The sequence below is a fragment of the Thamnophis sirtalis genome, unplaced genomic scaffold (genome assembly GCF_051295495.1).
Source record: "Thamnophis sirtalis isolate CommonGarterSnake01/CBP01778 unplaced genomic scaffold, rThaSir2_p1.2 scaffold_13, whole genome shotgun sequence".
NCBI lineage: Eukaryota > Metazoa > Chordata > Lepidosauria > Squamata > Natricidae > Thamnophis > Thamnophis sirtalis.
In genome coordinates this window covers 33,962,488-33,976,776 of record NW_028261393.1, presented here as the reverse complement: position 1 = coordinate 33,976,776, position 14,289 = coordinate 33,962,488, and the positions used below count along the sequence as shown (strand labels likewise).

General features: G+C 41.7%; 1 protein-coding gene across 1 annotated transcript; it reads left to right on the top strand.

Moving 5' to 3' along the window:
* The first annotated feature begins 3,474 nt into the window (after positions 1-3,474).
* LOC148043135 (uncharacterized) lies at positions 3,475-13,055 on the top strand. The gene is given in 5 exon segments (XM_087727091.1): positions 3,475-3,705; positions 10,535-10,685; positions 11,437-11,512; positions 11,952-12,731; positions 12,733-13,055. Coding segments are annotated over 5 exon segments (1,386 nt in total). The 3' UTR covers positions 12,881-13,055.
* Positions 13,056-14,289: the final 1,234 nt, after the last annotated feature.

The window sequence follows — 14,289 nt, the reverse complement described above, 5'->3', positions numbered from 1 at the left end:
TAATTTGTTTCCTACTATAAGTAAATACTCACAGTATTTAATACTCACAATCTATACCCTCCAGGATAGAGCGCTGAAGGATGCAGTGCAAGACAGACCGAGGGCGATGGAGAAGGCTGGCCCAGAGTGGCTGAGGGTAAGACACGACCGAATGGCTGACCACAATGACGGACAGAGAGCTCAGTCGTTGTTCCTGGGACTTTTGGGAGCCCCTGCTGATCATGCAAAGGCTCCTCTCAAACAACAACAACCACACAGTTTTTATCAGAACCCGGCCCCATGGCTCCACGGTTCTGCTGTGGTCGGGAGACTGCGAGACCTGGCCTTGAATGGGTGGCACCTGACTCTGGACAGGAATGGAAAGCCTGAGACTTTCCCGCCTGGAAAAGCTTTGGAGCTGCGTGAATATTCCTTCCTCCTCCTTCATTCAGTAAAAACAAGTTTAAAACAAATCAAAACCTCTAATCTTTTCTTAATATGAACAGGAATTCAAAATATGTCACTAAACTCCTCGAAATAACAATGGTCTTCCGCGTTACCCCTAAATTCCACCCCTGACATATTTTTATTTCCTTTCATATTTTTGCTTTACACGAATTTTACATTTCTGAGTATTGTATACAGTCAGTTAACTTTAAGATGCAAAATATATATTATTGGTATGCTATGCCCAAATTAAACATATTGGCCATGACTGGGCTCCATCCTGACAACCCTTGACTGAATTCCGCAGCAACTTCTGGATATTCAATGGCACTGCTTTGCTTTCATAAACTGTGGGTACAGGATGGAGACACAACATTCTTGCTTCCTGGCACACCTTCCTTGTTAGCAGGAGGAGAATATACTGCCTCCATTTACTGCCACCAGGACATCAGTAATGGTGTCCAAGAATTCATGTCCACATCCTGGAAAAAGAGAACAAATCCAACCATTATGACAATATTAAGGCAACTCATGCTAGAATTCTTTGTGAGCTCAATGATATACACAAGCTACTGCAACCCCAAAACCATTGGATGTTCAGAAAGATGCTCATTTAGGGGATAGTTAAAAAGAGTCACAGGTTTACTCCCATTTCCCTGAAAATAAGACCTTCCTGGATAATAAGCCCAATCGGGTTTTTGACCACATGCACTAAAATAAGCCCTCCCCGAAGATATTGCAACACAGCAGCAGCCATGAGGTGATCCCGCTTGCTGCCTCCTAAAAAGTGTCACAGGTTTACTATAAGCACTTCTGTCCTAGTTTACCTAGTTTTTGTACTGGATTTTCTTTTTCAGTGGCCCTCAATGCACCCTGACCCTTCAAGGTATTATTTTTTGGCCCATCTCTCTCTTTTACTGGGCAAATTGTATCTTTTCCAGAACTGGGCCATCCAATCCCCTCTCTCCATAGACACACTGTGGTTCCCTCCATTATGTAGAACAGCTTGGAGTTTCCTCTCTGAAATTGGGGTTTTTGACAGTCCTCAATACCTGGATCCTCTTTACAGCCGAACTAGACTCGAAGCCATCCGGTCCTGGGGCCCCTTTGCCACAGATCTGCAGCTCCAGAGATTGAGCCCAGCGACTTTTCCAGTCTCCCTGACAGGCATTTATTTGTACATCCAAGCCGAAGTGAGGACTTCAGGTGATGTTCAAATCCATAACAAAAGGGAGGCAAAGAAACAGGGGGATCAAGGAAAGGATGTGATGGGTCCCTAAACCACCACTTGTTTAATTCATAATGGTGATAAATCTAGCACAATTTTCTGTTTTATAAATAATCTTTCCTTTCCTCCAAAGTAGGGGCTTGTGCTGACCTCCACCTCTTCTGTTTTTGAATTGCTGGTCCACCCCTTTATTAGGTGGCTGTTTAACAACTAAAGCATTTAAAAAAAAATCAGGTAGACCATGGTAGTCAATGGAAGTTCTATCAGACATTGTTCTAAATATATATTGCTTACCCTTTTCTTCATCATGTGCTGTTATGAGGGACTAATGAAAGCAAGAAACCTCTCCTTATAAAGTTTAACAACCAAAAGACATAACGATGTTACCCTTCCTTTTTGTCTGAATCCCTTACATTCATTATCAGTAATGAGAATTTCCTCTCCCAATGAATGGGTCAACCAACAAACATATCCATTTGCAACCAACCTACGAGTCTGTAAGGACTCGGATCAATCGTGCAATCACCCAATGATGGCGTCAACCACCAGCCGACTCACAGGACCTCCAGCCAGGGTGAACTCCCCACCAGGTGACCCTCACACGGCGTGACCAGTCACATGAGCAACTGACCATATAAGATTGATAAAAGCAGAAAGGAACTGAAACAAGATGGAAGTTCTGCTACCTAGCCTGGTGACGAAACGTTGGAAAACTAAACAAAGCTTGGGAGAAAAACACCACCACCCTTTCCTCTCTTGTCCTTTCAAGACACTTTCTGCTTTCCTCCTGATGGATTGGAACCTTTTCTCCTTGTTTCACTTTTACTCTGGTTTCCTCGTATCACCACTATAAAGAGAGGCACCTGCAAGTTAACATTTCTCTCTTTCTTCTAGACTCAGCCTCTCCTCCCTCTAGCTCATTCTCTCTTGCAGGGGCCTGCATTAAAGCTCACAGGGGGCTACAGGGGGTGCCAGCCGTTTTCATGCAATTGATTAATGAGATGCTGCATGAACACCTGTACAAAAGGGTGTTAGTTTACCTTGATGACATCCTCGTCTACATGGAAACACGTGAGGAACACGTGACATTGGTGCGCTCAGTCCTGAAGAAACTCCGAGCCACTGAACTTTATGCCAAATTGACTAAGTGTGAATTCCACCAGGAGAAAATTGATTTCTTGGGTACCGTATCTCTCATGAAGGCATTGAAATGGATCCGGAGAAAGTCTGAGCTGTTACTGAATTGGCAGCTCTTCGCCCCTGCAAGCAGCTCCAAATTGGGATTTGCTAACTTTTACCACCAATTTATTCCCTCATTTGCTATTATTGCACTACCCATCACAAATCTCCTAAAATCAAAAGGAGAAGCTAAACCTAGGCCTGGTAAGACTCTGAATTGGACTATGGAATGTCAAGCAGCGTTCAAAAAGTTGAAATGACTGTTTGCAGCTGAACCAGTTTTAAAACACCCTGACATGGATACACATTTTGTGGTCCAAGCAGATGCAAGTGATGTAGCCATGGGGGCAGTGTTGCTCCAAACAAATGCTGATGGAAACTGCAACCTTGCACCTACACCTCCCGAAAACTAATGGAAACAGAAAGAAGATGGGCAATATGGGAAAAGGAAACTTTTGATGTCCGGTGGGCTTGTTAACCTGGCGGCATTTCCTTGAGGGGGCTAAACACCCATTTGAGGTATGGACTAATCATAAAAACCTTGAAGCGTTAAAAACCCCTCACTAAAACAAGTTTGTTGAGCATAACATTTTAACCAATTTCATTTTACTCTAAAATACATCCCTGGAGGGGGGGACTTTATGGCCGATGCCTTGTCCAGACTTCCCCAGTACAACAGTACCAAATTGGTGGTGATTCATCCAGTCATCCCAGCTAAACACCTAGCAGCCCCAATGGTCACCAGGAGCCAGGGGACAGTGGATTTAGAGGTGCCCACCGACCTGATGGAAAAACTGAAGGAAGGTCTCGCATCTGATGACTGGTTCAAACAGCACTCTGATGAGTGCACTATGCAAGATAGCCTTGCTTGGGTAGGAGCTAAGCTGTATGTTCCTGCTAGCCTAAAAAGTGTTGTCCTTGAATGGGCCCATGACTCAAGAATGGCAGGACACTTTGGGTTTGTGAAAACCTTGCATTTGGTTAAAAGGCAGTTTTGGTGGCCTTCCTTGAAAAAAGACATAGAATCCTACATAGTTAGTTGTCCTGTTTGTGCCACAGCAAAGAGAAGGGAAGCAAAGAAAAGGGAAGCCTCAAGGACTACTTCAGAGTGTGGCCCGACCTGGTGCACCATGGAAGGAGATATTGATGGATTTTATTGTCGAGCTACCAGAAAGTCTTGGAAATACTGTTATCTGGGTGATCACCTATTTGTTCTCCAAACAAGTGCATTTTGTACCCTGTTCCAAGACCCCATCGGCAAAGACACTGGCTAAACTGTTTATTTTGTATGTGTATAGGTTACATGGGGTTCCTAAATGCATTATTTCAGACAGGGGGAGTCCAATTTACCTCCCTCTTCTGGAAGGAGCTCCTGAAGTTAATAGGCTCTGCCCAGGGGCTTAAGCTCTGCCCATCACCCGCAGACAAATGGGGCTTGTAAACAGGCTAACTGAGTTCTAGAGCAATATCTTAGGTGCTATGTTATCAATTTTCAGCAAGATAATTGGGCTGATCTCTTGCCCCATGCAAGAGGCTTACAACAATTCAGTACTGGAGTGACCCTTTTTAAAATAGTGTTTGGCCAGGATTTTGTACCCATTTCTGAATTGCCTCAAGATAAGCCACAGATTTTGTCCTTGTCCGAGTGGAGTGACTAGCTTCAACGTTTCTGGTCTATGACCCACAAGGCCTTAGATGAGGCTCACCAAGCAAACAAAAAACAAGCTGATAAAAAAGGGTGAAGCCAAAAGAGTACCAAGCTGGGGATAGAGTATTTTTGTCCACCAAGTTTCTTCAAACTATCCAGAAATCGAACAAACTGGGCCCGAAATATGTGGGTCTTTTCCCCAATGTCAAGATCGTGAATCCTGGGTCTGTGCAATTGGAATTGCCAAAAACTCTTAGGAGAATCCATCCTGTGTTTCATGTAAACTTACTGAAGCCGGAACACACATCTTCTATGCGTTCACCCCAACACTCACCCCCTGTACCCCTCCTTATTGAAGGAGAACAACATTTTAAAGTTAAATAAATCTTGGATTCCTGGAAACATAGGGGACAAATCCAATATTTGGTGGCCTGAAAACATTTTCTCCCATCCCAGGCTGAGTCGGTGAACAAGTTTGATGTCAGAGCTCCCAAACTTTTACAACAATTCTATTCTAAGTACCCTGATAATCCTTAATTGTGATGCATATATTGGTTGCTATTGTTGTTTTCCGTTTTTATTTTTTTCTCCAGGGATGATATCCTTTTTGAAGGAGGGCTGAATGTCAGCCTCTACTTTGCTTGCTTGCTATCAGCTGCTATAGAAACGGGGAGGGAGGGGGCTTGAGGTATTTGGGATGGGAAATTTCTGGTGCTGGAGGAGTTATCAGGAGGGAGTTTAGTTCTCACCATCTTCTGCATATGCTGATGGCCTGTGTTTGGACTTTCTCGAGGTCAACCGTCTCTGCATACCAACTGGATGAGGCTTTTTGAAGATGCACCCCACATGACACCTTTGGGAGTTGCAGATTGGTCATTTGGTTGGGGTAATTGGAGGGAGGGGGCTGACAAATGTTTGATATGTACATGTTCGCATCTTTTTGGCTCAGATGCTGCTTTCCTTTTGTTGCTTTCTTTTCATAACTAGTAAAAGTATCCTTATCTCTACAAAAATGGAGTTGGGAGTTTTCTTTCTTGGTTATTGAAGGAGGCACACTTGACACCAGTGCCAAAAACGCCCTCCATCATGAAACTGAATGACTACAGACCAGTTGCTCTAACATCTGTAATTATGAAAATCTTTGAAAGGCTTGTGATGTCCCACTTGAAAACCATCATGGATCCACTATTAGACCCCCTGCAATTTGCCTACCAAGCAAATAGATTGACAGATGATGCTGTTAATATGGCTCTACATCCTATAATATTTTGAATCTCAAAGGACCTAGGCAAGGGTTCTCTTTGTAGACTTTAGTTCAGCATTCAATACCATCATACTGGACATTCTTCTAACTAAACTAAATCAGCTAGCGGTACCTGAACACATTTGTACGTGGATCACAAGCTTCCTAACAGACAGGAAGCAGCAGGTGAAGCGAGGCAAAATCACATCAGATACCTGCACAATTAGCAGAGGAGACCCTCAAGACTGTGTGCTCTCTCCATTTCTCTCTATATACCAATGACAGCATCTCAAATGATCCATCTGTTAAAACTACTGAAGTTTGCAGTTGATACAACAGTGATTGGTTTCATTCGAGGCAACAATGAAACCGTATACAGATGGGAGGTTGAGCAACTAGCCTCGTGGTGCGAACAGAACAATCTGGAACTGAACACCCTCAAAACTGTAGAAATGGTGGTAGTCTGTAGGAGAAACCCTCCCATACCACCACCTCTTACAATACTAGACAACACAGTATCAACAGTAGAGATCTTCAAATTTCTAGGTCCTATCATATCTCAAGACCTAAAATGGACACCTAACATGAAAAACATCATCAAAAAAGCACAAATAATGTTCTTTCTGCACCAGCTCAGGAAGCTCAAACTGGCCAAGGACCTGCTGATACAGTTGTACAGAAGAATCATTGAGCCTGTCACCTGCACCTCTATAACTGTCCAGTTTGGCTCTGCAACCCAGCAACCCAGACTTCAGAGGATAATCAGAACTGCAGAAAAAACAATAGTGGCCAACCTGCCTTCCCATTGAGGATCTGTACACTGCACAAGTGTCAAGCCAGCCTCCCTCAGCAACCAAGAAAGAAACCACTTAACTCCATTTCGTAGAATTAAGAGTACTTTTACTGGTTATGAAAAGATAGCAGCTAAGCAAAGCAAGATCTGAGGCAAAAGAGTGCAAAATCACCCCCCCCCCCCTTGGGTGACACAGGGCCTCTGCAGTTCTCTCCTCTGGTTCTGGGAGATCAGCTTCTCTTTCGGGACCACTCCCGCATAAGCACCGCTTCTCCCAAGCCTCTTGAAAGAGTTTCATAGCCTGGGACATCATAAGGTTCTCCTCATCAGTGTCCTTCCAAGCAGCTGCCGGCCCCTGATATTGCCTTGTGGTAACTCCAGCTGGAATTTTCTCAGGGTCATACTTTTGTCCCACTCCCAACGACCACCTGGGGTGGATGGATCATTCCTCCAAATTCAGTTCCGCCCTCCTCTCCGTCTCCAAGGGACACGAGGAAGCAGCTGTCCCCATGTCGTCCTCCTGGTCGCTGCCTGGGTTGGACGTTCTTCTGAAGGTTTTGGTTTTATTTGCACTCCCCTTGGAAGGTGTTAGCTCCGGGATGAGTGCGAAAGTGAGATTTTGCTTAATGTCAAGCCAGACTCCCTCAGCAACCAGGAAAGAAACCACTTAACTCCATTTCGTAATGTTAAGAGTACTTTTACTGGTTATGAAAAGATAGCAGCTAAGCAAAGCAAGATCTGAGGCAAAAGCATGCAAAAACATAGATATCAATTTGTGACCCAACCCCCTCCCCCTGGTAACCCCATCCCTAGTCCAATCTGCAAATCCCTCAGGTGTCATGTGAGTTCCATCTTCAAAAAGCATCATCAGGTTGGTATGCAGGACAGTTAGCCTTGGCGGGCCCAATCATTTCTCCAGCATGCGCAGTAGATGGTGAGAATAAAACTCCCTTTTCACAATCTCTCCTTACTTAAACTTCCCTTCCCAAATACCATGCCTCCCCCTCCCCGTTTCAATGGCAGTCGAAAGCAAGTAGCAAAACAGAGGCTGACAACAAGTCAAAAAGAGAGCCATGGAAATATTTACAGACCCCTCACATCCTGGACATAAATTGTTTCAGCTCCTATCCTCAAAACGATGCTATTGAGACACCAAGACAACTATAACAGTTTTTCCCAACACCATCACTCTGCTAAACAAATAATTCCCTCACCACTGTCAAACCCTTCCCTAAGGCTGCATTACTATTACTATTAGTCTTCTCATCATTCCTATCACCCATCTCCTCCCACTAATGACTGCAGGACTGTAACTTTATTGCTTGTATCCTTATGATTTATATTGATATTGATTGTTTCCTGATTGCTTATGTGTACTCTATGACTATCATTAAGTGTTGTACCTTATGATTCTTGACAACTGTATCTTGTCTTTTTATATACATTGAGAGCATCTGCATCAAAGACAAATTCCTCATGTGTCCAATAACACTTGGTCAACAATGAATTGTATTCTATTCTATTCTATTCTATTCATATGGCACAAGAAGAATCATTATCATCAGAGTCTTTCAGAATTTCCATGCACAGGAATGCACTCAGTTTCCATGTCATTGTCGTCGTCATCATCATCATCATCATCATCATCATCATCATCATCATCATCATTATATGTGGTTAATCTTTGGTGAGATTCACAGCCTTTGGGGCTGGGTTGGTAGCTCAACAGCTTGAGGCCTAACCAAGGACCTAGGAACTGTTAAGGTAACGTTGGAGGATATAAGCTGTTCCAAGTAGGGTGGTTTTTTGTAGAATCAGAATGTTCAAGTCCGATAAATTTAGAATTTCCAAATAGCAAGGTAGCCCTTTAGGTATTGCTCCAAGGGCTCCAATTACAATTCGGACAACACATGATTTCTTTTTCCACAGTGGTTCAACTTTGCAGGTCACAGTACTTTGCGATTTTTTTTCTTGCTGCTTATCTTCAATTCATGCATCACCAGGTATTGCAATGTCAATGAACCATACTTTTTTCTTTTCAACTATTGTTATGTCAGGTGTGTTGTGGGCCAAGTGCCTGTCAGTCTGGATTCTGAAGTCCCACAAGATCTTGACTTTTTCATTCTCTAAAACCTTCTGAACCTGATGTTCCCAGTGGTTTTTGCTGTACTCAAATCCAAACTTTTGGCACAATTTCTAGTGAATAATCTTAGCAACGCGGTCATGCATTGTAGGTAGTCAGTTTGTGAAATTTTGCTGTACTCACTAATCAAGTGGTCAACTGTCTCATCTTTCTCATTACAGAGACAATATTTGCTATTGGTGGCATCAAGTTGAATTTTTGCCTTCATGCAATTTGTGGCTAAGGCTTGTTCTTGAACTACCAAAATAAATTGTTGTTGCTGTTGTTGTTGTTTTTGGGTCCCTCCCCCTAATAAATGGTTAATTCAAATTAGCAGAACGGTGCTATACAGCCTCTGATTCCTTGGCTAATTAATTATCTCTCCAGGTGGACTTTGACAACCTCTTCCACAATTTTTGCAAACCTGTGTTACTTGGCTTGTCATTTTTTTCCTTTGGGTGTGGCTCTACTTAACAAGTCCTGCCCTGATTACAAACAATTTACTTTCATAGGTTCTCAGTAACTGATTTAACTCAGAGAGCCTGTCAGAAATAGAAGCAACATTGCTTACTCTCACTTTCTTTTGAAAATGGGAGGCTGGGGATTTCCCCCCCCCCTCTCTCTCTCTCTTTCTCTCTCTCTCTCTCTCTTGGAGGCAGCCTTGACTCTCCGCATCTGGGGAAGTGCCTTGCAGCCCAGTGGTGGATTCCGGATCCCGTTGCAACCAGTATGCTGCGACAGGGCCGGCCATCCACCACGTGCATGCACGCTGTGCACACATGCTCACCCATGTGCGCCCACCATCCTGCAATGCTCCAGCTGCTCAACGGAGCATTGTCCAGGTGCCATACACTGCATGTGCATGCGCAAATGGCCCAGTTGGGTCAAATACATGTAAGGAATGTGGGCAGGTGGGCCCTCTGAAGCGCCATACCGGAACGGTGTCTGCTGCCCGTACCAGGGCGTACCGGCCAGAACCCATCACTGTTGCAGCCTCAACTTCCTTGGATGGAGAGACTGTGACTGGGTCAGTCACCCAACTGAATGCCACCAAAAAAGGCAGAACTGGAACTCATAATTTTTATCCTGGTACCTTTAAACACATCAATACCAAACCGGCTGTCTATAAAAATTCATTAGCCCTTCCTTTCCTTGGCTTTAAAAGAAAGGAAGGAAAAAAGCACAGACATTTGACAACAGCCTGCTACTCCTTTTGTTATGGCAAGAAGTTCCAAATGTACACACAGTTAGATATTAGATCTTAAAGCCTCACAAAGAGTTTATCAAACTTCATTCCTTTTATTCCTCTTGTCTGAAGTGCTCCTCAAATGCATTACCAAAAACTAGAATAAGCAACCAATTTTTTATACTATATAAAATTCCCAGGCGCTACCTGATCCCAGTGGTGAAATTCAATTTTTCTTACTCCCGGTTCTGTGGATGTGGCTTGGTGACCGTGGCAGGGGAAGGATATTGCAAAATCCCCATTCCCTGCCCACTCTGGGGTCAGCCAGAGGTGGTATTTGCCGCTTCGCCGAACTACTCAAAATTTCTACTACATTTAGTTGGCTACTGTTCCTTTCTCTGAATAGCTCCCAAACATTATGAAGATCAGTGAATAAACCCCATCCTAATCTTCTTTCCCACTCTCCAAAACTGCAGGTGTTTAAGCTTTGCATTCAGAGTTGGAAAGAGGTGCACGGCTCCCTGAGGTTGATCACTGGAATTCTGTCGTTTGTCAGTTGAGGAGTGGGAGTTAGAATGTCCAATGACAGTTGAAAACGGACATTTTGGAGGAGAAAGGAAGTTACCAAAAGTCATTGGGCATTGGAGACGGCGAGAGAGAGCTGCTATAGTCACCAGTTGAGGAGATTGGGGTTTTTACTTTGTGTAAGCTATCTGTTACACTGACACCAGCTCATTCAAGCCACACTGCATTTATTATTGAAAATCAGAATAAAATCATCTATTTAGTGTATGGCCTGGAGTACTTGGATGACAGTAGTAAAACTTTACAAGACTATGTTACATATATGATGGAAATAGGTATGTAGTCAGTATTGTAAGGTATGAGGAATTCAAGAAGTTTTAGGTTACATTAAATTATACAACTATCACAGATATTTTATTTATCCAAGAAGAAATTCTTTCAGCTATGTCATACCTTGTGTGTGATATTGCATTGTGTAAATGAAAACAAAACTACACTTCTCACCTGGATTTTTAGGCTTCATTATTAGTATATTAATGAGAAGGATATTAGTACTTTTAACATGGCAGTTCAGGCATCTTCTCCATTTATAAGAGACCGTGTGTTTTTCTTTTAGTGAAAGTCATTTCTTTAGGCATGCAACAACCAGCCTTTTCAGCAACTATGCAACACAAAATGTATTTGGAAAGTCCTGAATATAACTTGCAACTATCATGAAAGAGAGTAACCTAGCTGGGGAAAATTGGTGTAACCCATACATTTGTCATTTACGGAATTTTATCTAGAATCAATGTCTTCTATTGTTCCAACTTCACATGCAATCAATGTATTTTACTGTTTGATCATTTACTTACTGATGTGCAACCGATACTGAATGCTTTACTTGTTGCTGGGATCCATAAAAAGACTTCGCCTCCCCCTTAATAAATGCTTTTTGTGTTTTGTGCCAGAATTACTTAGTGATTCATATTTTCGGGAGGCAAAGAAGCTCCTTTGCAAAGGGAATGCCTCTTCACCTCATCAGCTCCACGCACACTGGAAATGTCCGAGTTTTGAAGCAACAATTCTGTTTTGTTCTTGTTTCAGCAAACTTGGTCACCAACATGATGGATAATCTAAGTTTTTTGCAAATCAGAGATGCTGTAGATCCTTTGCCTACAAAGTAGGTGGCTCAGATTTTTGCCTTCCGGTTATGTGAACTTTTATTGGTATATAAGTTGGACTTACATTTAATATTTAAATAATATAAATTGTTCAGTTTGTAGCATGTAGAAACAAATACTAAACTATGTTAATGGGGGACAACAACCTTTGATAGTCATAAAATATCTGACATTTGTCTACATCCCATGAAGTTCTGTAACTGCTAATGTAACGCTTTTTTCTTGACCGCTGGCTAGCTGAATAATATTTTAACAATATATTTATGCATTTTTAGTATATAAATTTGATAAATACATAAATGTTGCAAAAAATAGTTGGGAGGGAAATTTACTCCAAAAGAAATGAATAGTGAAAATCATTTACACATCTTGATTATTCATGCTTTAATATGCACATATAAATATATGATGTGCTTTTTTCTTTCGATTTGATTTCAGGAATCTTACATTAATCTGCAAGAGCAGTAAATCACTTAATGAGCAACTACCAAATGAAAAAGAATCAATAATTACAAAATGGTTAAATTGGATTAATAGGGCCCAGTTAGGTGGTTATTTCCTGAGTATTTTGGGATTCATTATGTGCATTACTTCAACAGCCAGTGAACATTGGAGAGTATGGCATGTAGAAAGTAAGGATGGCATGTATCCTGGCATGTTGTGGGTTGGAATCTGGAGAGTCTGTTATCTGCACAGCACCTATCCAAAAAACAGATACATCCACTGTGAGGAATTAACTGAAGACTGCTGTGTGCTGCTGCCCAAAGAAATATTTTTGGCTCAAGATCTGATGAGCTTGGGTTGCATTATAGGAGCCGTGGCCTTCACCATCATGACCTTTGCCTTAGGGATTGTTGTCAAAGACACTGGACAAAAAAAATATTTGTTCATTTTGTTTTCCATTGGAGGTCTCCTGAACTTTATAGTAGGAATCATAATCTTAATTCCAATTTTCTGGAATCTGCATTGCATCTTGGAGAACAGAGACATTCAGTTTCCAGAGTTCTTCCAAATGCCTACTGTTGCAAAGCACCAGGATGTTGGTACTGCTATTTATGTTGGCTGTAGTGCTGCTGTTTCATTCCTGGTGAGTGGCGTTATGATTATCTGTAACCGAAGAGTTTTGCAAGTACATGCAGAAAATGATGTTTCATCCCCAGCAGACGTATCACTGACTCAATTTAATACAAATTTTGATTCCTCAGCGATAGTTAACGTAACAAACAGAGGAGCCTGATTTCAGTGATGATGAGTTAACATCTATATATTATGTAGATATAAATAAAGATCCATCACAATCAATTCAACCTCGACTGCTTGACAACAGTAAGAAAATCCCTGTTATAGCTGGTACTCCATGCCAGTAAGTACAAACTGCTCAAGTTTGTCTACTCTATTTCAGTATCACATATTCAGTTTCCATTTTACAATGGCAAAATAATTCATTTCTTAATATAAATAAATGTTGTTAATAATAAATACTACAAATAAATAAACACTGGATGATGGATTACTTTTTTTTGTCTTCTTTTCCAAACTGTCTTTTCAGATTTTAACATTTTAGGAATGGAAAAGAAAGGGAAATGAGAAGGAAAGGAAAAAAGAAAGGAAAGAAAAGGGAAGGGGAAAGGAAAGGAATGGAAAAGAAAGGAAATGAAAAGGAAAGAGGAAAGGAAAGGAAAGGGGAAAGGAAAGAGGAAAGGAAAGGAAAAAATAAAGGAATGGAAAAGAAAGGAAAATGGAGAGGAAAGGAAAGGGGAAAGGAAAGAAAAGGGAAGGGAAGGGGAAAGGAAAGGGGGAAAGGAAAGGAAAAGGAAAGGAAAAAGGAAAGGAAAAAGAGAAAGGAAAAAGGAAAGGAAGGAAAAGAAAGGGAAATGAAAAAGGAAAGGGGAAAGGAAAGGAAAGGGGAACGGAAAAAGAATGGAATGGAAAAGAAAGGAAAGGGGAAAGGAAAGAGGAAGGAAGGGAAAAAGAAAGGAATTGAAAAGAAGGAAAATGGAAAGGAAAGGGGAAAGGAAAGGGAAAAAGAAAGGAAAGGGAAAAGCGAATGGGAAATGGAAAAGGGAAGGGGAAAGGAAAGGGGAAAGGGAAGGAAAAAAGAAAGGAATGAAAAAGAAAGGAAAATGGAAAGGAAGGGGAAAGGAAAGGAAAAGGAAAGGAAAGGGAAAGGAAAGGAAAAAGGAAAGGAAAAGGGAAAGGAAAAAGGAAAGGAAAAAGGAAAGGAAAAGGAAAGGAAAAAGGAAAGGAAAAAGGAAAGGAAAAAGAAAGGAAAAAGGAAAGGAATGGAAAGAAAGGGAAAAGAAAAGGAAAGGGAAAAGAAAGGAAAGGGGAAAGGAAGGAGGAATGGAAAGGGAAAAGGAAAGGGAAAAGGAAAAGAAGGGAAAGGAAAGGAAAAAGGGGAAGGAAAAGGGGAAGGAAAAAGGAATGGAAAAGGGAGAGAAAAGGAAAAGGAAAGGAAAAAGGAAAGGAAAAGGAAAGGAAAGGAAAGGAAAAAGAAAGAAAAGAAAAAGAGAAAGGGAAAAAGGAAAGGAATGGAAAAGAAAGGGAAAGGAAAAGAAAAGGGAAAAAGAAGGAAAGAAAGGGAAGGGGAAAGAAAGAAAAAGGAAAGAAAAGGAAAGGAAAAAGGAAAGGAAAAAGGAAAGGAAAGGAAAAGGAAAGGAATGGAAAAGAAAGGGAATGAAAAGGAAGGGGAAAGGAAAGGAAAGGGGAAAGGAAAAAAGAAAGGAATGAAAAGAAAGGAAAGGGGAAAGGAAAGAGGAAAGGAAAGGAAAAAGGG